Below are 21,148 nucleotides of genomic sequence, written 5' to 3' on the forward strand. Positions count from 1 at the left end.
AGCAAAAACCTCATACCTGTTGGACAAGGGTAAAGGCTGAGGCTCCTCCAACACTGCACCTGGGGTCCCCTTACCTGCCTGAGTTGCAGTCACACACTCCTGTCCCTGACCACAAACCAGACCTGTACCACTACCTAATCTAAAGGGTGTGACTGCCTCCTGGATCAAAGTGTCCAGGTAACTCTCCCCATCCCTGATGCTCCACAATATCTGCACCTCAGACTCCAGCTCAAAAACTCTGAGCTGAAGTTCCTCAAGATGCAGGCACTTACTGCAAACGTGGTTGTCTGGGATCACAATGCTGTCCACAAACTCCCACATGCTGCAGTTGCAGCACACCACCTGCACTGCCATACCTATATGACCTTGTTTTACTTAATTAAATTTAATTAAACATGTAATTAGGTAACTTCATTTACAGTGTAGTTTCTTGACTAATTTCTTGATCTAGATTAAGTTAAGGGTACTGATCCCTCCCCAACCATGGGGGATACGTCCCTGAAAACCCCCGTGGTTAGTAAAACCGCGGTTGGCAAATTCAGTATAAATGTGTATATACACAATAAAAAAGAATATAAAAAGCATATGAATCATGTTATTTACCTTATTCCTAAATTAAAAACCGCAGATATGCGAATTTCACTGCAATGGTTGGCAAAAATTGTCGCAGAGTGGAAACCGTGTATACGTGAAATCCACGTATGGCAAAACCGCGGTTGCAGCGGGATTCCTGTATCTACTTGTAACACATTACAAGTGGTGTAGGCAAAAAGCAGGAACTCCTTCCCCCTCTTCTCCAAATTCCCAACTAAAACACTCCGTTTAATTCCACTCTGTGCAGACCGCTCTGTGCCCTGCAGAAATGTTTACTTTTATACACTAGGAGCCTCACCCAATTTACAAGTGTTTACTCAGCTCCCCTGCTCCTGGTGATTAGCGCCTATTCAAGATAAACTCTTACATCTGACTGACAGTTAACTGCCACTGGCAGGCAGATTCTGTTAACTACAGTTTTTAAATTTCTAGGTTAAAATCTAAATCGTAAACTAAATTTCACTTTTTACAGCTTCTACTTACCCAATACTTACCAGAAATTCCCACTCTTTCCAAATTCCCAACTAAAACACTCTGTTGAAGTCCACTCCATTTAATCCCGCTCTGTGCATGCACAATGTTTACTGAGGCCGCGCATGCGCATTACCCAACAGTTACAGCCACGCTTTCCTGAGCTCCGTAAGAAGGTCACTGGATCCGCTAGTGGCTGAGGAGGAAGAGAGAGGATCGAAGGGAGAGAGGGAATCGGAAGGGTGGGGGGGGGGAGAGAGAGGAGAGGAGGGGAGAGAGAGAGAGATTGGAGGGGGGAGACAGAGAGGAGAGAGAGAGGGGATTGGGGGTGAGAGTGAGAGGGGATCAGAGGGGGGAGAGAGTGGGAATCAGAGGGGGGGGAGAGGGGATCGGAGGGGGGAGAGAGTGGGAACCAGAGGGGGGGAGAGGGGATCGGAGGGGGGAGAGAGTGGATCAGAGGGGATAGAGAGAGGGACTTGGAGGGGAGAGAGGGGATCGGAGAGGGGAGAGTGAGGGGATCAGAGGGGGGAGAGGGAGGAAATTGAAGGAGGGAGAGAGGGGATCGGAGGGGGGAGAGAGTGGATCAGAGATGGTAGAGAGAGGGACTCAGAGGGAGAAGAGAGGGGATGGGAGGGGGGAGAGAGGGGATCAGAGGAGGGAGAGGGAGAGGGGGTCAGAGGGGGTAGAGAGGGGTTTGGAGGGGGGGAAAGAGAGGGAATTGGAGGGGCCAATCAGAAATCAGGGGCACGATCTTGCCAGCCCTGGGGAGGTAGGTTTGGAGGTGGGACTGCTGGGAAATTGGCAGAATCTGGGGGCGGGTGCCCATCCCGGCCCTAACCCACCTCCGTGCCATCAGGTCGTTAACAAACAGATATGAGGATTATCCTCATTTCACCCACACAAGCGCGGGCTTCCCGAAGGCTGCAAACCCCGCCAGGGTCACCGAGGTGAGCAGTGGGTCTGCGGGGGTCAAAGTGCACTGTGAAGGTAAGTGATGAGTGCAAGTGTGGAGAGGTAAGTATGTGAGGTGAGTGGAAAGTGATAGAAAATGTTTACTTACCTTTGTTTCTTCCTGCAGGCTTCAACAGTTGGAGATGTAGAGAGTCTCGCATCTCACCAGCAGAGATGACAGATGGCTGCTGCATTCTCCGATGCAACATCCATCTAATTTCTGCTCACAAAAGAGATTTGATGAGTCTTGAATACAAGGACTCAACAAACAACGGCTTCACAGAGCTGTCAAACGATGACAATTCATCTGTCAAAAATTTTTGACAGATGAAACGGCATATGCTGACGTTCTCTGTAACCAGCTTCTCCTTAATTGGCCTGCTAAGCCCACTGGGCGGGCTTAACAAGGTCGATCAAGGGAAAATAGCGTGGGTTGGCCAGAAGTCGAAGGAGGCGGGACTAAAACCCGACAAGTGGGAGTCCCGCCTTCAAAAGCTTCCCCATTGGCAAAATCCAACCCCAGGTGTTGCCTTCAAGGTGACCAATCAGAAATCACGCTGAAAACAAGTCATCGGTGATGTCAGCAGACCCGCTCCATTTAATTGGACTGGGAAACCCGCATGACGGTTTCAGTTGATGTAATTGAGTTAAACCTGCCGTGCAGACCGCTGTTGGAAAGTTCGGGATGGCGACCCGCTACGTGGCCTGCACGCACCCACCTCAATGCTCAGGTAAAGATTCCGGCCAATACTCCAGCTGGGGCCGAACTAGTGTTTTATATAGGTTTAGCATAACTTCCTGGCTTTTGTTCTCTATGCCTCTATTTATAAAGCCCAAGACCCCATGGCCTAGAAATTCATTAAGGCGCCGCTAGCTTTGCGGCCAGTTACCGCCTAAAGAGGGCTTCTGCGCCAATACAGGAGTTTGCGCTGATATTCAGTGCAGCGGTAATGGCGGCGGTAGCCGTTAGCGCTGCGCCGGCACCGATGACGTCATCGGTGTGCGCAGTGCCCCGGTTCCGCCCCGAAACCGGCCCGATCCCCATATTTAGTTGCGGCCGCCTCTTCCGCAGCGGCCGCAAACAGCGACCAGAAAACGGGGCCGTACTCTAGCCTTAGTGGGGCGCTTTAAGGTGGAGGTGCGGCCGGCCGCTTTTTCGGCGGCCGCCTGCCCGCACCTCCTTCCCCGGCCTCCTCCACCCCCCCCCCCCCGGCGGCATTGCCGGCTGCTTTCCGCGAACCCGGCACTTCTCCGTGGTGCCGGGCTCATTTGCCGGCACTATCCAGCGGCGATCTCCCCGTTGCAGGCACCTCCCCCTTAAGAGAAGGAGGAGGCCCGCAGTACCGCAGCCTGCCGCTCCGCAGCGGGTGGCGCAGCGGCGCCTAGAGCGCTGAAATTCAGTTTCAGCGCCCCAAGCGGGGGCGGGCACACCCTGGAATAGCGCCCGGTTCCGACTTGGGGCGCAAAAAGTGAATATCTGACGGTCCCAAATGGCTCCGCGCCCAGCGCTAACTTTTGGCCGTTAGCCTGCTGGCGGGCCTTAACTGAATTTCTAGGCCCATATGCTTTATTAACTATTTTGTCAACCTGACCTGTCACCTTAAAAGATTTGTAGACAAGGACCCCCAGGTCTCTTGGTTCTTATTTAAAAAAATATTTTTAATGCCCCTATGATTTTTCTCCTGGGTTGCTTGTGAGAGTGTCCTGGAGATGAATCTTTAATTTCTGGAGACTCCAGGTCAATCTTGGAGGGTTGGCAACACTAATACTGACCCATACTCGGTGGAGAATAATGTGTGCTTATGGGAACTGCTGTCTAACCATGAACATAACAGCAAGTTTTGGGGAAAAGCCTGAATTGTAATACAAATAATAAGCCTGACTTTACTATCAAAGGCCCAAAGCGCTTAATTGTAGTTTATTTTGACTTGTTTCATTAAAAAAAACGAAACAGATCCACTTCATATCTACAAAGATTAGACATATGCTACTATACATACCTGGCTCCTCATATGAACTGGTGTAGAGAGGGCGGTGTGAATACTGTGCTCTCCTTTGTTTGCATTTGGTGACATTATACATAATAATGGTTAGAATGACCACACCAAGAATGGTGCTCAAGCAGATGGTCAGAATTATTTCTTGCTTTCTCAGATGCAATACTGAGCCTGGAAAAAAATAGTTAAACAATTAACCTCTTCATTGTTTTTCTTTTGATACAAATTAATCAATTTCTTTGGTCTACCTAGATGGTAAAAAAGTATCAAGGTCAAATGCACACTTTGCTTCCTAAGTGCATTTACATATAGTGGGCTGGAGTTCTGGCTAGTCAGGCCCACCATCCCAACCCTGATCCATTCCACTTGCTGCATCTTGCTACATATTCTCAGCTTCAAGAACTGTAAAGGATGAGAATGAATTCTCTGCCACAGAGTGCGGTGGAGGCCAGTTCATTAAATATATTCAAGAAAGAGTTGGATATATTTCTTGAGGCTAAAGGGATCAAGGGATATGGGGAGAAGGCAGGGACAGGGTGCTGAATTTGGATGATCAGCCATGATCTCATTGAATGGCGGAGCAGGCTCGAAGGGCCGAATGGCCTACTCCTGCTCCTATCTTCTATGTTTCTATGTTTCTAATACCGTTTAATAAAAATGGAATTTGACTTATTCAGTCGCTGTAATTCAGTGACTCTGATGCTATCCCTACATGGCATAAACATCCCTAGTGTTATAAAACAGCAAATCCTCTGACTCACTGTGAACAATGCCATGAGACATCGTTTTATATCCACACAAAAAACACACATACACAATCATTTTATCGGAAATAGTCCTCCTGGTGTTTTAAAATCCCAGTCCATGCTATCTTTTGAGATAATGGATTGAAGACAGGAATAAATTGAATTTCGGCATAGTTACTTATTACAATCAATTAGTACTGGCATGTCTACCACATTGAGGAAATGTTAGCAGCAACATTTATTACTAGCAGGTGTGACACAGATTGCAAACATATTTAATTATGCACGAGGCCAGAAAAGATATTGGAGGATGAATATTTAAAATGCTCATATTACATTCCTCCGTCTGCTATCTTAGCAATGACATTAGCTTGTCTATCTTAAATAGATTGATGCTTCCATTAATAACCACCGATATCACTGACAGTAATTTCCAGGCTATGGTATTGTGATGACTTTTAAGCTTTATATTGAAAAAAGAATAGCTTCATATTCTTATTTTTTTTTTAATAAACAACAAAATTCAGTACTTCAAATAAATAGGGATACTTTCAATAAAAGTAAGAGGAGCATTTTGAGTAAACTGAAGCATCTTTTAAATGTATTGGAGGCTTAGTTGGGATAAAATGGAGGAGTAAAATGAAAAAGAAAAAGAACCTTACCTAAATAGACGAGTACAATGAATTAATTGGTGGAACACTATGGATTAATTGGAGGAGTATTATGCATTAATTGGAGGAGTATTATAGATTAATTGGAGGAGTATTATAGATTAATTGAAGGAAAACTATGGATTAATTGGAGGAGTATTATAGATTAATTGGAGGAGTATTATGGATTAATTGGAGGAGTATTATGGATTAATTGGAGGAGTATTATGCATTAATTGGAGGAGTATTATGGATTAATTGGAGGAGTATTATAGATTAATTGAAGGAAAACCATGGATTAATTGGAGGAGTATTATAGATTAATTGGAGGAGTATTATGGATTAATTGGAGGAGTATTATGGATTAATTGGAGGAGTATTGTGCATTAATTGGAGGAGTATTATGGATTAATTGGAGGAGTATTATGGATTAATTGAAGGAAAACTATGGATTAATTGGAGGAGTATTATAGATTAATTGGAGGAGTATTATGGATTAATTGGAGGAGTATTATGCATTAATTGGAGGAGTATTATGGATTAATTGGAGGAGTATTATAGATTAATTGAAGGAAAACTATGGATTAATTGGAGGAGTATTATAGATTAATTGGAGGAGTATTATGGATTAATTGGAGGAGTATTATGCATTAATTGGAGGAGTATTATGGATTAATTGGAGGAGTATTATGCATTAATTGGAGGAGTATTATAGATTAATTGGAGGAGTATTATGCATTAATTGGAGAAAACTATGGATTAATTGGAGGAGTATTATGGATTAATTGGAGGAGTATTATGGATTAATTGGAGGAGTATTATGCATTAATTGGAGGAGTATTATAGATTAATTGAAGGAAAACTATGGGTTAATTGGAGGAGTATTGTGGATTAATTGGAGGAACACTTTGGATTAATTGGAGGAGTATTATGCATTAATTGGAGGAGTACTATGGATTAATTGAAGGAAAACTATGGATTAATTGGAGGAGTATTATGCATTAATTGGAGGAGTATTATGCATTAATTGGAGGAGTACTATGGATTAATTGAAGGAAAACTATGGATTAATTGGAGGAGTATTATGCATTAATTGGAGGAACACTTTGGATTAGTTGGAGGAGTATTATGCATTAATTGGAGGAGTATTATGGATTAATTCGAGGAGTATCATGGATTAATTGGAGGAGTATTATGGATTAATTGGAGGAGTATTATGGATTAATTGGAGGAACACTTTGGATTAATTGGAGGAGTACTATGGATTAATTGGAGGAGTATTATGGATTAATTGGAGGAGTACTATGGATTAATTGGAGGAGTATTGTGGATTAATTGGAGGAACACTTTGGATTAATTGGAGGAGTATTATGCATTAATTGGAGGAACACTATGGATTCATTGGAGGAATACTATGGATTCATTGGAGGAGTATTGTGGATTAATTGCAAGAACGCTATGGATTAATTCCAGGAATACTATGAATTGAATAGAGGAGAATTTTGGATTAAATGGAGGAGTGTTTTATGGATTAAGTAGACTATGGATTAAATTGAGGAAAACTATGACTTAACTGGAGGAGTACTATGGATTATTTGATCAAATATAGAGCAACTGTATTCATTAGATCAAATGCAGAGGAGCTCATTGGATCAGAGGTATTCATTCTTTGATTCAAAAGGAGTGATCCTGTACCCCAAAAGAAGACAATTTAAAATCAATTCTGGCTGGGCCCCTTGATCGGAGTATTGCTGGAGTTGGGGGCAGGGCGTGGGTAGCTGGGCAACCACCCCCTTATCCCCACCCACCACAGGCAACTGAATTTCTGCTGGCATGGAGCAACAGTGCCCCAAAGTTATAGCCATAGTGGCAAATGTGACTACTGGCTCCAGGCAAACGTGGTGTCCTCTCATTGATCCTGCAAACTGTGGGAGGGGTCAATATTGAAGGACACCGCTGGACATGATCCCAGTGTAAGTACCAGGATTGCTGTCCATAGAATTTCAGGATGAATTGTCTGGAGGTGTGGATGGGTTAGGCTGAGGTAGAGGTGGGCAATACTGCAGAAGTGAGCAATCTTCTGATTTATTATTTCAAAGGGATCTATGGAGATCTAAACCAGATTTATTATTTCAAAGGATCTATGGAGATCTAAACCAGGTTTGTCTGCTTTCCCACTACTATAGTTCAGGTTTGCTACCCATTCCTAAAAATTGTTAATTGATTATAAAAGGTTAACGGAAATAGGTTATATTTTCATCATAGGTTGTTTCTCCTAGTTAGTTTATTGACCACAGTCATTTAAAAACTTTTGTTTTTATTCTCATGTTAATTTTTTCTCCTTCCTCCTAGTCTGCCTGTGATAAGATTGAACAAGCACAATATTTTCACAGGCAGACTGAGTTAATATTAGGTCAGGTGAGGCTTAATACAAATTATTAAGCTGCTTTATTTCAGAGTAAGGTGAACATGCAGAGCAACCTTTGTGCAATAATACAAAATAAAGAAGACGCTGTGCTCCCCACACCAGTGGCCGTCTTACTTCACTTAAACAAGATATCTTCTAGGTCAACCAGCACCTCTTCATCTTAGCCTTTCCTTTAACAAACCTGACTACACATCCATTCTCAAAAGCCTCTTTCTCTGCAATTGCCCTAGCCTTTATCATAAATTTATTTATACAGAGAGATCCAACACAATGGGTATGAGGTGTTTTTAATTTACGTAAATATGCTAAGATGCGTTTAGCATATTAACTATCTTTCATCTAGGTGCCTTTTATTAAAAACTCATGAGAATACTCATTGCTTTTAAAAACCAAACATTAAAAGTAATTCTTTTTTCCAAATCCTTTCAGTAGAAAAATTATCAAAAATCCTGAAACATAACTATCTGTCCTTTTAAATAAAAACAGAAAATGCTGGAAATACTCAGCAGGTCAGGCAGCATCTGTGGAGAGAGAAACAAAGTTAACGTTTCAGGTTGATGACCTTTCAGCATTTTCTGTTTTTATTTCAGATTTCCAGCATCTGCAATATTCAATATTTGGTTTTTGTCCTTTTTAATTTCCATTGTGTTTCTGTCAGAAGCTAGGTCTTACCTGAAGTTCCAATGGTTAGGATTGAATACAATGAGCTTGTATGAGGTTGTGTGACGTCAGTGCTGCTTGGTTGCCTACTTGTTACAGCGGAGTCTGTCTGTGTAGGCTTCAGTATAGGTGTTGATATTGATGACGAGACTTGACTCGTTGTAGTAACTTGGCTCTTTGTAGCTGTTGAATTAAGTGTTGGAGTTGCAGAGGACTCAGGTGTGCTGTGACTTGAAACATGGGGTGGTGTTGTTGTTTGAACTGCAGCTGTTGGTGTCATAGGAGGCTGAGAACTATCAGGCACAGAGGGCTTCATTGAATTGGTTAACGTGGTAACAGTAGTCCCAGGGGCTAAGGTGGTCATGTTGTCACTTGTCATGTTCTGTTTGGATGTAGAAAGTGACACTGCCCCTGTCTGATTGGATTCAGTTACAAAGAGGCTGTTAGAAGTAGCAGTTGTATTAAGATCTTCAGATGAATTACCCTCATTGCCAAGAGAATCCCCAGTGGCAGAAACCTTTTGTTCTGTTGCATGAGCATAATTCACAGCTAAGAGTACAACGCATAGAGTAAATAGAGTGTAAAGTGCAGTAGGCCAAATCCTGGGTCTCATATTACTGCCTTTTACTGCTTTTTATGTACAGAAGCTTGTAATTTTCTTCAATTTTCAAGTTTACCCTGTAAAATATAAAGAATGGGTAATAGATTACACACAACTTCCAGTGCTGAGCTAAATGACAAAAGGTGTAGCAGTAAGGGATGAGTTTTCCTGCAGGAAGACAGGCCCTCTCTTATAGAAAACCTTATGAAGGTATCCCTTTCACCTGATCATCCTGTATATTTGACATGCAAATCAATAACTCACCTTTATAGATGTCCTGATAGCACTGCTGAATGTTGGACTCCACTTACCTGCCCTCGGGATAGTGACATAATGTTGGACACATTAAACTAGCAACCCCATTTCTCTGTGAGAGGGTGCATTGCATTTCATGCAAATTAAACTATCTTTTATGGGCCACCTTCACTAGAAGTGATTGCAGCAAAACCTCCGTTGGACTGAATAATAGTAAAAATATAATCTATTCTAAATTTGAAATTAATTTAACTCTAAATAAACAGAACTTGATATCCACATGTAGTATTGTGGCAAAAATGGAGATTCTTTTGTCTTTCGTTTTATGAGACGTTAAATATGGTAAATTCATATTAAAAATGACCTGAGACAGCTTGGTCTCTGGAATGCCTGTATGAAATTTCCTTTGTTCTATGGTAAAATTAGTCTGCGGATCATTAATATACAACACTGCATACAATTTTGGTCACCACATTACAGGAAAGATGTGATTGCACTAGCAAGGGTACAGAGGAGATTTTCGAGGATGTTGCCAAGACTGAAGAATTTTAGCTATGAGGAAAAATTGGATAGGCTAGGGTTGTTTTCTTTGGAACAGAGGAGGCTCAGGGGAGACTTAATTGAGGTGTATAAAATTATGAGGGGCCTAGATAGAGTGGATAGGAAGGACCTATTTCCATTAACAGAGGTCAATAACCAGGGGGCATAGATTTAAAGTAACTGGTAGAAGGATTAGAGGGGAGTTGAGGAGAACTTTTTTCTCCCAGAAGGTGCGGGTCTGGAACTCACTGCCTGAAAGGGTGGTAGAGGCAGAAACCCTCATCACATTTAAAAAGTACTTGGATATGCACTTAAAGTGCCGTAACCTACAGGGCTACGGACCAGAGCTGGAAAGTGGGATTAGGCAGGATGGCTCTTTTTCAGCCGGCACGGACACAATGGGCTGAATGGCCTCCTTCTGTGCCGTAAATTTCTATGATTCTATGAAAACTGGTTGCATTGCAGTGAGCCTTCATCAACTTATTTAATGCAAGTGTCTGTACTAAATGTGTTTTTGTTGTTTTGTATCCATGCCCAAAAAATGCGCCATTGTTTTTATTCTGTGGGATCCTTCGCCGAGCTCATTTATGTGAATTCATCTTGGTGATGACAGTCTGAAAATATAATTTGCAACTGTTGTTAGAACATATTAGCTCTCTTTATTAATGATGATCCTAGTGTACCAGTTTGAGAAGTGAAATTAAATATAGTACAGCAATTAGAATCTCCATCACAAGAACACAGATAGAATTGATCCACAGGAATGTGGTACTTACAGTAAGTGCAGAGTCTGAGAAAATCATTCTAAGGCAGTACAAAGGGAGGATCCTTATATTTGGTAAATAAAAACCAGGCTAGTTGTAAAGGTGTGGACACCACTAAGAGGAACATGGGCCTAGAAATTCAGTATAGCCACTTTTGGGGCGGAAAAGTCGGGCGGCTGCTAAAGTTTGCGGCCGGCGCAAAGTCAAGGCCACTTCGCCGATATTCAGTAGCTTCGCCCTAAGAGTTTGCTCGAGCACTAAAATTGGCGTTACACAACTATCTTTAGGCGCAAAGCCGGCGGTGCTGAGCTAAACCGCCGAGGCCGGGCGCAGCGCAGGTGCGGTCATTTCTTGATTGACAGCAGACACCCTGGCGCCGGCCAGCTCTTAAAGGGGGAAGGGTCGAGTTCGTCTGCTGCCACGACCTGGACACTGCAGCCCTCCAGCTAGGCCTAAACACTGCTGCTGAACAGAAATAGCACCGGGAAAGATGCAGAAGGCCCGTGAACGAGCGCAGCGCTTCACTGGCCATGATTTGAGGGTGCTGGTTAGGGTTTTGGAGAGGAGACGCAAACTCTTGTTCCCGGACAGTGGCAAGAAGCCTGCCACCAGCGTCTACAGGAAAGCCTGGAGGGAGGTCGCCCACAGGGTCACATCCAACAGCGAGGTCCCCAGGACCGGTGTCCAATGCCGGAAAAAGTTCAATGACCTCACAAGGATTGTCAGGGTGAGTCCCCTTTCCAGTGTCCTCCTCATCCTTGCATGTGCACCTCACATTATGGGCAAAGAGACCTAAAAGCCCTAATGGCCAGCCCTCATCCAGCAGCTATGGGACTGGCATGAACATCAATTGCACATTCTGCACTTTACACACTGGCCAAGCTATTCGACCATGGGAGGCAGTGCACACAAGATCTGGGCACCACACTGGCCAAGCTATTCGACCATGGGAGGCAGTGCACACAAGATCAGGGCACCACACTGTACTTAGAGCCCATCCTTTCTCTTGCAGGCCAAGCTGGCACACAATCAGAAGAGCTGGACTGTGACCGGGGGAGGCCGTCCCCAGATCCAGCAGCTCAGTGACCTTGAAGAGTGTGTGGGTAGCCTCATGGGTGCCCGGGTGATTGGCCCCGTTGCATCTGGAGATGCTGACCCTGTTCTGGGCACCAATGGTAAGGACATCACCTTTTGGACCTCTCTCGTCCCACTTGCGCTTCAGATCTACATCCTTTGCCACTGTCCGACCAATGCGCTGAATGCCACCACTCATGCCTCCCTCGCTGACGCCCTCTCCTCACTCTAAAGCTACTCTTGTGCCTTCCTGCTTTCAGATGGTGAGGAGGAGGTCACTGAAGCTGCCAGTGACAGCCCCTCGGAAGAGGAGGAGGAGGAGGAGGAAGAGGAAGAGGAAGGCGGCCCATCAGGGGAACCCTCAGCCACGCCAGGGGATGCCAATGGAGGGGACACGTCTTCCCTGGAGGAGAGCCAGGGGGAAGTGTCGCAGGGGAGTGTAGCTCCTGTGCCCAGTGGCGTGCAGCAACGCGGGAAAGGTCGGGCAGCTCGGCGGCCTTCTTCCCAGAGGGGGGAAGGGTCGCAGGGGAGTGTAGTTGCTGGGCCCAGTGGCATCCAGCAACGCGGGAAGGGTCGGCCAGCTCGGCGGCCTTCTCCCCAGACGGAGAGTCCGGCCTCCAGTCCGGAGACGGTCCTCGCCAAGGAGGTGCGCCTCCTCGATCAAATGTCCGTGGACTCGGATCGCCGGCACACCGAGTTCATGGGGGTTGTGGCACGGTTGCCTGAGGCCATCGAGTCCCTGGCTCATAGTGTGGCCGATTTCGGCGCCTCACAGGCCAGGAGTTTCGAGCAATTTGAAGCAGCACACGCCGCGAGTCGGGCCGAATTCGGGGCAGAACAGTCCGCGAGTCGGGCCAAATTCGGGGCAGAACAGTCCGCGAGTCAGGCCGAATTCGGGGCAGCACAGGCAGCGAGTTGGGCGGAATTCGGGGCAGCTCATGCAGCGAGTGGCCAGGTGATCAGTGGTGCCGTGCAGTCACTGGCTGGTCTGATGCGGGCACAGACCAGGGCAGTACGGGCACTCACTGCTGCCACACTCGCTGTGTCAGCCAGGCATCGCCAGGGCACCCGCCGCGCTGCAGCAGCACAGCGGTCTGTCCTTCAGCAGATTGCTGCGCATGCTGCAGTGCTGGCCCGGGCGAGTGCCAGTGTCTCAGGCGAGCAGCGAGCACCTGCCATCAGCCAGCTTGCCCCCATTCCTGCAGCCGCCACTGCCACTCCCCCAGTGGAGCTGCGACGAGCTGCTGGAGAGACTGCTGCTGCCCAGCCACAGCTGCAGCAGTCACGAGCCGGCCCCTCGAGGGCCAGAGCTCGTCTAGGCCGACCCCCAAGGGCATCTGCCGTCACGCCATGTGCCCCTCAGGAGCCTTCCCCCAGCCTTGCAGCAGCCACTGGGCACACTTTGAGGAGGAGCAGCAGGGCGGCCAGGGGCCGCAAAAGGCTGGTCAAGGAATCGCCCTCGCGGGCCACAAAGTAGAGGGTGTGGGCAAATGTGTTTTTATATGGGGATGGTTGTTTTGTTTATGGGGATGGTTGTTTTTGTAAGGCCGCGGATGAAGGCCATTTTTGTGGAAATGTTTTGTTATTCCTCCCCAGGTTGTGGGAGTGAGTCATGTGTGTGACTGTTTTTTGGGTGTGTTGTCTGTTTTTGGGTTTCATGTGGGAAGGGCCCTGAGTTTGTTCAATAAAGCATTTTATTTATTCAGCTTGTCCATGTTTGATGTTTGAAGTGGTTGTTGCCTTAACTGGCTGAGGGCTTGCGGAGCGGCTGCATTCAGGTCCCTTCATTGCCACAAGCCATTCCCTGACAGGGGGCCTAGAAGTGACGTTCAATAAGCCGCCGACGGGCGGCCCTTGGACCTTGTGCCTCCCTCCTGGGCTGGTACTCCTCCTCCTCCTCCTCCTCCTCCTCCTCCTCCTCCTCATGCTCCTCCTGCTCCTCCTCCTGAGGTGGTGCTCCAGCGTGAGGTGGCAGTGCCTGAGTCCTGCGGATAGCCAGGTTGTGCAGCATGCAGCAAATGACCACGACCTGGGAGACTCTCTCCGGCGAATACTGCAGAGATCCTCCGGAACGATCCAGGCAGCGGAACCGTTGCTTGAGGACGCCAATCGTTTGTTCTATGATGTTCCTAGTGGCTTGATGGCTTTCGTTGTATGCCTCCTCAGCAGGGGTCCGGGGCGCGCGGAGCGGGGTCATGAGCCAGGTACACAAAGGATAGCCTTTGTCCCCGATAAGCCATCCTCTTGGGGGAGGCTGTGCCTGGAACATGTCAGCCACAGTAGTCTGTCGCAGGATAAATGCATCGTGGCTGCTGCCTGGAAAGCGGGCATTGACAGCTAGGATGCGCTGCCTGTGGTCACACACCAGCTGTACATTGAGGGAATGGTAGCCCTTCCGGTTGCGGTAATCCTCGGCATTGTCGATAGGTGCCCGCAAAGCCACATGCGTGCAGTCAATGGCGCCCTGCACCATGGGGAAGCCCGCTATTCTCGCAAATCCCACTGCACGCTGCTGCTGCTTCTCCAGGGTCATGGGGAAGGAGGTGAATTGGTGTCTCCTTCTGAAAAGGGCATTGGTCACCTGGCGGATGCAGCAATGCACGGCGAACTGGGATATGTTAGCAATGTCCCCAACAGCGGCTTGGAAGGAGCCGCTTGCATAGAAGTTCAGAGCCACCGTGACCTTCACTTCCACCGACAGGGACGTCCTGCACCTCAGCTGTGGACGCAGATCTCTGTGAAGCAGCTGGCAGATCTCTGCAACCACCTCCCTTCTGAAACGCAGCCTCCTAACACACTGCGCGGCAGGCATGGTGAGATAGGACACCTGCTGGCGGTATTTCCTGAGTGGGTAAGGCCTAGGTTGCCGACGCCTGTTGCCCCCTCTGTGTCTAGCCAGGGCTGCCCCTCTCACACAGCGTCTGCGAGCCCTTCGCACATAATGCTGAAACTGAGGGTTGGCACCCCATGCAGCCCCCATAATATACTGGCAAACAATGACCTCACAATGAAGGCGAATTGCCAAGCTCTGGCCTGAAGCCAAAAATACCTCTCCTATGTTGGGCCAAAGCAGTAAGCTCTCTTCCTTGGTCTCTGTCCATAAATCCGTTGCACAAGAGTGATTGCTGCAAAATGGCTGGCCTTTATAGTTCAGGGTAAGTGCCCTTTAATTTGCGCTCCCCGCGGCCCACATGGCCTCTGCTGCGTTCCAGTTCACAGTTCTTAGGACCGCCACACCCACATTGGGTGGGCGCGACTGAAGTTCCGGATTGGGGTGCACAAAGGGCGTTGCACGAGGAAATGACGTCATAATCTGCGCACGCAGCTGAGCGCGCGCAAACACTTTGCGCCGGCGCTAAATATCTACTGAAGTTGGGCGTAGGCGCAGATCGCGCTGCGCCCGGCCGCTAAGTGCCTAGCGCTCGAGATCTACTCCTCCTAAGGCGCTAACGGCTGGCGCACTCAACTGAATTTCTAGGCCATGATTCCTCACCGTTAACCCATTGCTTAATGTGATGTTAGTCTGTGCAGATGCCTACTTCTACATCAAAGGGAAGGGATCCAGCGTATAAACATCAGGCCAAGTGTCCATTACTTAGTTTTCTGGTCTCTGTGCCTCGATACATGATTGGGGGTGGATAGAGCTTCATAACGAAGAAGAAAGTGACTTATGTATCAGCAGAGATTGTCTGACACTGGGAATTTCACCGGGAATTTTCCCAATTGGCAGGCAGCGGAAAACCCATTTGCCTGGTTTATCCAGGGTTCTGCCAAAGTGACGGCAGCCAATCGAGAGAATCGGGTGGAAATTTCCTATGAGTGTCTTTCTAAGAGCTAGCTGATAGAAGCTAGAAGAATGATAGGATTTTTAAAAGAAAGAACTTGCATTTACATAACATGCCCACAGGATTTCCCAAACTGCTTTACAACCAATGAAATACTTTTTGAAGTGTAGCCACTGTTGTAATGTAGGATACGCAGCAGCCAATTTACACACAGCAAGATCCCACAAACAGCATTTAGATAAATGACCAGACATCTGATATTTTGAGGGATAAATGTTGGCTAGGACACTGGGGAGAAGTCCCCTGCTCTCCTTCGAAATAGTGACATGGCATCTTTTATATTCGCTTGTGAGCACAGAGCTGGATGAGAGTTAGGTGAATCTGCTAAATGGAGAGACAACAGGGATTTGGTGAGAGTGAGAATTAACTGGTAAGTAGCGAGTGAGTACAAGAGAACTTTCTTAATCAGTATTTTTCCAGGCAATGAAGAAGGAAGCAGTGCTGGAATGAAGTGGGGCAACTGGAGCATGTTTCAGTGGGAGAGCATTTGGGAAACAGGGATCCTAATATCATTAGGTTTAGAATAGTATGGAAATGGACAAGGAGGAATCAAATGTGAAAAATTCAACTGGAAAAGGGCTAATTTCAGCGAGTTGAAAAGGTATCTGGCCCAGATGGATTGGAATCAAAGATTGGCAGGTAAAATAGTAAATGACCATTGGGAGGCCTTCAAAGAGAAGATAGTTCAGATACAGACTAGATACATTCCCATGAGGGGGAAAGGAAGGGCATCCTGGAAGACCAAAGATATAGAGGTTAAAATGAAACAGAAGGAGGCTTATGATAAATGTCGGGCTCATAATTCAGTAGAGAATCAAGCTAAATGCAAAATGTACAGGGGAGAAACTGAAAAAGGAAATAAGAGGGGCAAAGAGAGAGTATGAGAATAGATTAGGGGCTAATATAAAAGGGAACCCAAAAGTCTTTTATAAACGTATAAATAGAAAAAGGGTAATCAAAGGAAGGGTGGGGCCAATTAGGGACCAAAAAGGAGATCTTCTTGAGAAGACACAGGGCATGGCTGAAGTGCTAAATTAATACTTTGCATCTGTCTTCACTAAAGAAGAGGATGCTGGCAATGTCACAGTAAAGGAGAAGGTAGTAGTGATATTGGGTAGGATAAATATAGATAAAGAGGAGGTAGTTAAAAGGTTAGCAAAGGTTGGTTAAAAGTAGAAGCATCACCTGGTCTGGATGGGATGCATCCTAGGCGCTGAGGGAAGTAAGAATGGAAATTATGGAAGCTCTGGCCACAATCTTCCAATCCTCCTTAGATATGGGAGTGGTGCTAGAGGTTTGGAGGATTGCAAATGGTACACCCCTGTTCAAAAAAGGGGAGAGCAACTATAGGCCAGTCAGCCTAATGTTGGTAATGGGAAAACTTTTAGAGGCAGTAACAAAATTAATTGGCATGTGGAAAAGAATGGGTTAATAAGTGAAAGTCAGTACGGATTTGTTAAAGGCAAATCATGTTTGACTAACTTAATTGAACTATTTGATGAAGTAATGGAAAGGGGAGATGAGGGTAGTGTGGTTGATGTGTATATGGACTTTCAAAAGGGGTTTGATAAAGTACCACATAATAGACATGTTAGCAAAATTAAAGCTATGGGATTAAAGGGACATTGGCTGTGTGGATACAAAATTGGCTAAGGGATAGAAAGCAGAGAGTAATGGTGAATGGTTGTTTTCCAGAAGTGTGCAGTAGTGGCCTCCAGGGTCAGTGTTGGAACTATTGCCCTTTTTGATATTTATTAATGACCTGGATTGGGTATAATTTCAAAGTTTGCGGATGATACGAAACTCAGAAATGTAGTAAGCAATGAGAAGGATAGTAACAGACATCAGGAGGACATAGACAGATTAATTAAATGGGCAGACACGTGGCATATGAAATTTAATGCAGAGAAGTGTGAAGTGCTTCATTTTGGTAGGAAGAATGAGGAGGGGCAATATAAACGAAATGGTACAATTTTAAAGGGGGTGCAGGAACAGAGAGACCTGGGGGTGTACTTAGACAAGACTTTGAAGGTGGCAGGACAAGTTGTGAAGGCTGTTAAAAAGGCCTATGGGATGCTTGGCTTTATAAATAGAGGTATAGAGTAGAAAAGCAAGGAAGTTACCATTATAAAACACTGGTGAGGTCCCAGTATTGTCTCCAATTCTGGGCACCACACTTTAGGAAGGATGTCAAGGACTTAGAGAGGATTAAGAGGAGATTTACTAGAATGGTACCAGGGATGAAAGACTTCAGTTATATGGAAAAACTAGAGAAGCTGGGATTGTTCTCCTTGGAACAAAGAAGGTTAAGGGGATTTTTGATAGTGTTGTTTGATAGAGTAAATAAGGAAAAACTGTTTCCGGTGGCAGAAGAATTGATAACCAAAGGACGCAGATTTAAGATAATTGGCAAAATAACCAGGGGCGACATGAGGAGAAATACGTTTATGCAGCGAGTTATTTTGATCTGGAATGCACTGCCTGAAAGGGTGCTGCACCTTTCCAAATGCTTTAATGTGCCATGGCTAAGTGGTAGCACTCTCGCCTCTGAGTCAGAAGGTCAAGCATTCAACTCCCACGCCAGTGGCTTCAGTACATAATCTAGGCTGATACTTCAGTGCAGTGCTAAGGGAGTGCTGCCCTGGCAGAGATAGAATCACAGATACAGCACAGAAGGAAGCCATTCGGCCCATTGTGCCTGTACCAGCTATTTGAAAGAGCTCTCCAATTAGTCCCACGCCCCTGCTCTTTCCCCAGAGCCCAGCAAAGTTTTCCTTTTCAAGTATTTTTACAATCCCTTTTGAAAGTTATTATTGAATCTGCTTCCACCACCCTTTCAGGCAGTACATTTCAGATCACAACAACTCGCTGCATAAAAAATGTTTCCTCATGTCGCCTCTGGTTCCATGACAGCACTTTTCCCAATGATTTATATTTCCTCAATTTCAGTTAGTGGAAGCACTTTCCATTTTTACAACTTGTTTTCTTTACGGGAGAATGGGTGAAGCGAGATGGAGTATTTGTGCTTGGCATCGTAGCGGACAAAATTATTTTGTTTTTAAGGTCAGAGTAATTAGACACTTAGAACAGAGTCATTGAGGTCAGTTGGTAGAAAGTGGAATACTAATGCGAAACTTCCAAAATTCTGTAATCTATCCGAGATGGAAATAATTCTATGAAAACATCTGGAGGAACAACTGGAGCAGGACAGGCCGCACTGAAAACTGCTTTCTAATATCACTGTGTATCACAGGTATGATATTCCATTGTTCCGCAGCAAAGACAAATATTACGCAGGCGCCTGGAAGCAACCTGTAGGTGAATCTATTGTCCTTACTCTAGCCACTTTTCAAATCACCACACAAGGTGAGCAAGTCCGTAGCAAGTTTCTTATTTACTTTTCAAACCTAGTTAAATGCCCTTTCCTCGGCCCCTATCATGTATATTTTCTTCTCTTTTTAAAAAATTTTTATCCACACTTTATGTTTGGCCCCTTTTTTTCTTCTCTCCCACATGGCAGCTGTCCTTCATTCTGTCAGCGCAATTCACACCCCATCTAGAGCCATCCTTTGTTCCTTAACCTGTCCCATTACCACCTCCTCTCACCTTGAATACCTCTTAATGTCTCTCAATGACTCTTTATCTCTCCTGCTTTCTATCCTATCACTGACCTTCCCATTTGTTCTTTCATCCCCTCCCCCTTTTCCCAGCCCCCAAACTTTCTTTCCATTTCCTGCTTTTTTCCAGTTCTAATGAAGGGTCTTCGACCTGTTTCTCTCTCCACGGATGTTGCCTGGCCTGCTGAGTTTTTCCAGCGTTTTCTGTTGTTATTTCGGATTTCCAGCATCCGCAGTATTTTGCTATTGTAAATGCCCTTGGGTTCAGCTTTAGTGCCCAGTCTGGTAAGTTGACCTGGCACCCCCTGGATTGGATACAGTGTCTCGTGTCCCTCGACCACCCCAATAAAGATAGCGAGACCCAGGGGTTAAACAGAGAACCTTTGCCACTGTACTCCGGCTCATTGTAATATATCGCGAGCTGTCAGGTCATCTCCTTGTCTTTGGCAGGAGGATGAATTTACACTCTATCAGGCTATAAATCAACAGACTAATGTATTGAACATGATTAAGTACAAACAGTATATTTACAGTAATTACAAACCACTGCTCACCTCAAAATGTCAAAATAACAATAATAATGTGCAAAACCCCAACATAAACGTTATCCCTGAGATACAGTGGCTCACTTCTTACGTGGCAAATGCTGTTCTGGAGCTCCAGATTCTCTCCGTACCTCTGCAGGTTTCAGACTGATTGGTGAGCTGAGTGCAGCCAACCAAACATAAGCCCCCAATTGGAAGCTTCTGGATCACAAACCTGTCCATTAACAACTTTCACCCCATCCCTCCCACAGAACTGACCCACATCTTCACCCCAACAAAGCAGTCAATTGAATCCACAAATGCCCTCAGGACATCGATCACATACAGACCCAGAATTTTCTGTCTACCACAGGTAGTTGATCTTTGACACAGTGGAACTTCTGCCTACTCCTTAGTTGCACCCCTGATCTTTGCTATCTCCCACATTTGGGGCCTTACATACAGGCACTGAGGCCATTTATGTCTCCAATGAGGGATGAAAATAATAGCTGCACCTTTCCAAAGCATAAGTAGGCCAATAGTCCTGGAAACAGAAACAGGCAAGAGTCATCAGGGCTGGGAAATTGGTTCAGGAATGTTTTCGGCCCAAAACGATTGGTGCTTTCCGAGCGCACACCTGAAGCCAGGGGCTCGAGGCCCAGCCGATGTTGGGCCTCATGCTTCGTCAGCATGTTTCTGACTAGCTGTGGATACCTGTCATGCTTCTAATGGCAGCTCGCCACAATTAGGTCTCCAATTTAGGCTGGCTGCCTTGTCACCAGCAGCACCTCAGAGTATCTTGGAATTGGGGGAGCAGAATGTGTTGGGACGATCGCGGGGTGGCAGCAGCCCTCAGGAGTGCTGCGGAGAGTGGAGAAGCTGAGCCTGCCCGTGGCGCTCTCCGCTCAGCACTAACTAATTTTACTGAGGGATCCTTAAACAGATGTTAGGCTCCTCATTAACATATGCGAGGAGATTAACGCCTATTTCAGGCAGGCACCAGGGACACCTGAAACATTGCCTTCACCAATATGGCAGCACCCGTAACATGGGCACAGATCAGGTGTGGGACTTTGCGCCCTGAAATTGTTCCTTTTTGCCCCCTATTTCATGTCTGGAAAATGGGCAAAATTAGCACCAATTTCTCCCCAATATGTTTTGAAGATGTGGGGAGGTATAGGAAGAGCTCATCCCTACTTAAGGAATAATGGGTTTCTGCCTCACTTTGCCCACCTGTGTTATGCTGATATCCTAGTGCAATCGTAGAGCAAATTTGAACTGAATTGATGCCTTGATTCAAAGATCATTGCTAAATGCTTGGAATTACCTGTTGGACAGGTTCTCATCCATGTACAATGGCAGCAATCAAACCTTACATAGCAAAGACTTCCTGAAGTTTCTGTGTCTACCTTTCTGTGGGGTGTAGCAGAA

The 21,148-nt window shown here is 45.9% G+C and overlaps 1 protein-coding gene across 2 annotated transcripts in view; it reads right to left on the reverse strand.

Moving 5' to 3' along the window:
• LOC147105352 (uncharacterized) overlaps window positions 1–21,148 on the reverse strand; it is a 47,179-nt gene that overhangs the window by 18,175 nt on the left and 7,856 nt on the right. For both annotated transcript variants that reach the window (XM_086011635.1, XM_086011634.1), the window contains 2 exons: window positions 8,510–9,175; window positions 4,017–4,184 (listed from right to left, as the gene is read on the reverse strand). In XM_086011635.1, coding sequence (XP_085867761.1) covers window positions 4,017–4,184; window positions 8,510–9,110 — 769 coding nt within the window. In that variant the 5' untranslated portion in view covers window positions 9,111–9,175. The remainder of the gene's footprint in view (window positions 1–4,016; window positions 4,185–8,509; window positions 9,176–21,148) is intronic.

The sequence above is a fragment of the Somniosus microcephalus genome, chromosome 18 (assembly GCF_052327205.1).
Source record: "Somniosus microcephalus isolate GS21.2 chromosome 18, FLI_Smic_1.0, whole genome shotgun sequence".
In the NCBI taxonomy this organism is placed as follows: Eukaryota; Metazoa; Chordata; class Chondrichthyes; order Squaliformes; family Somniosidae; genus Somniosus; species Somniosus microcephalus.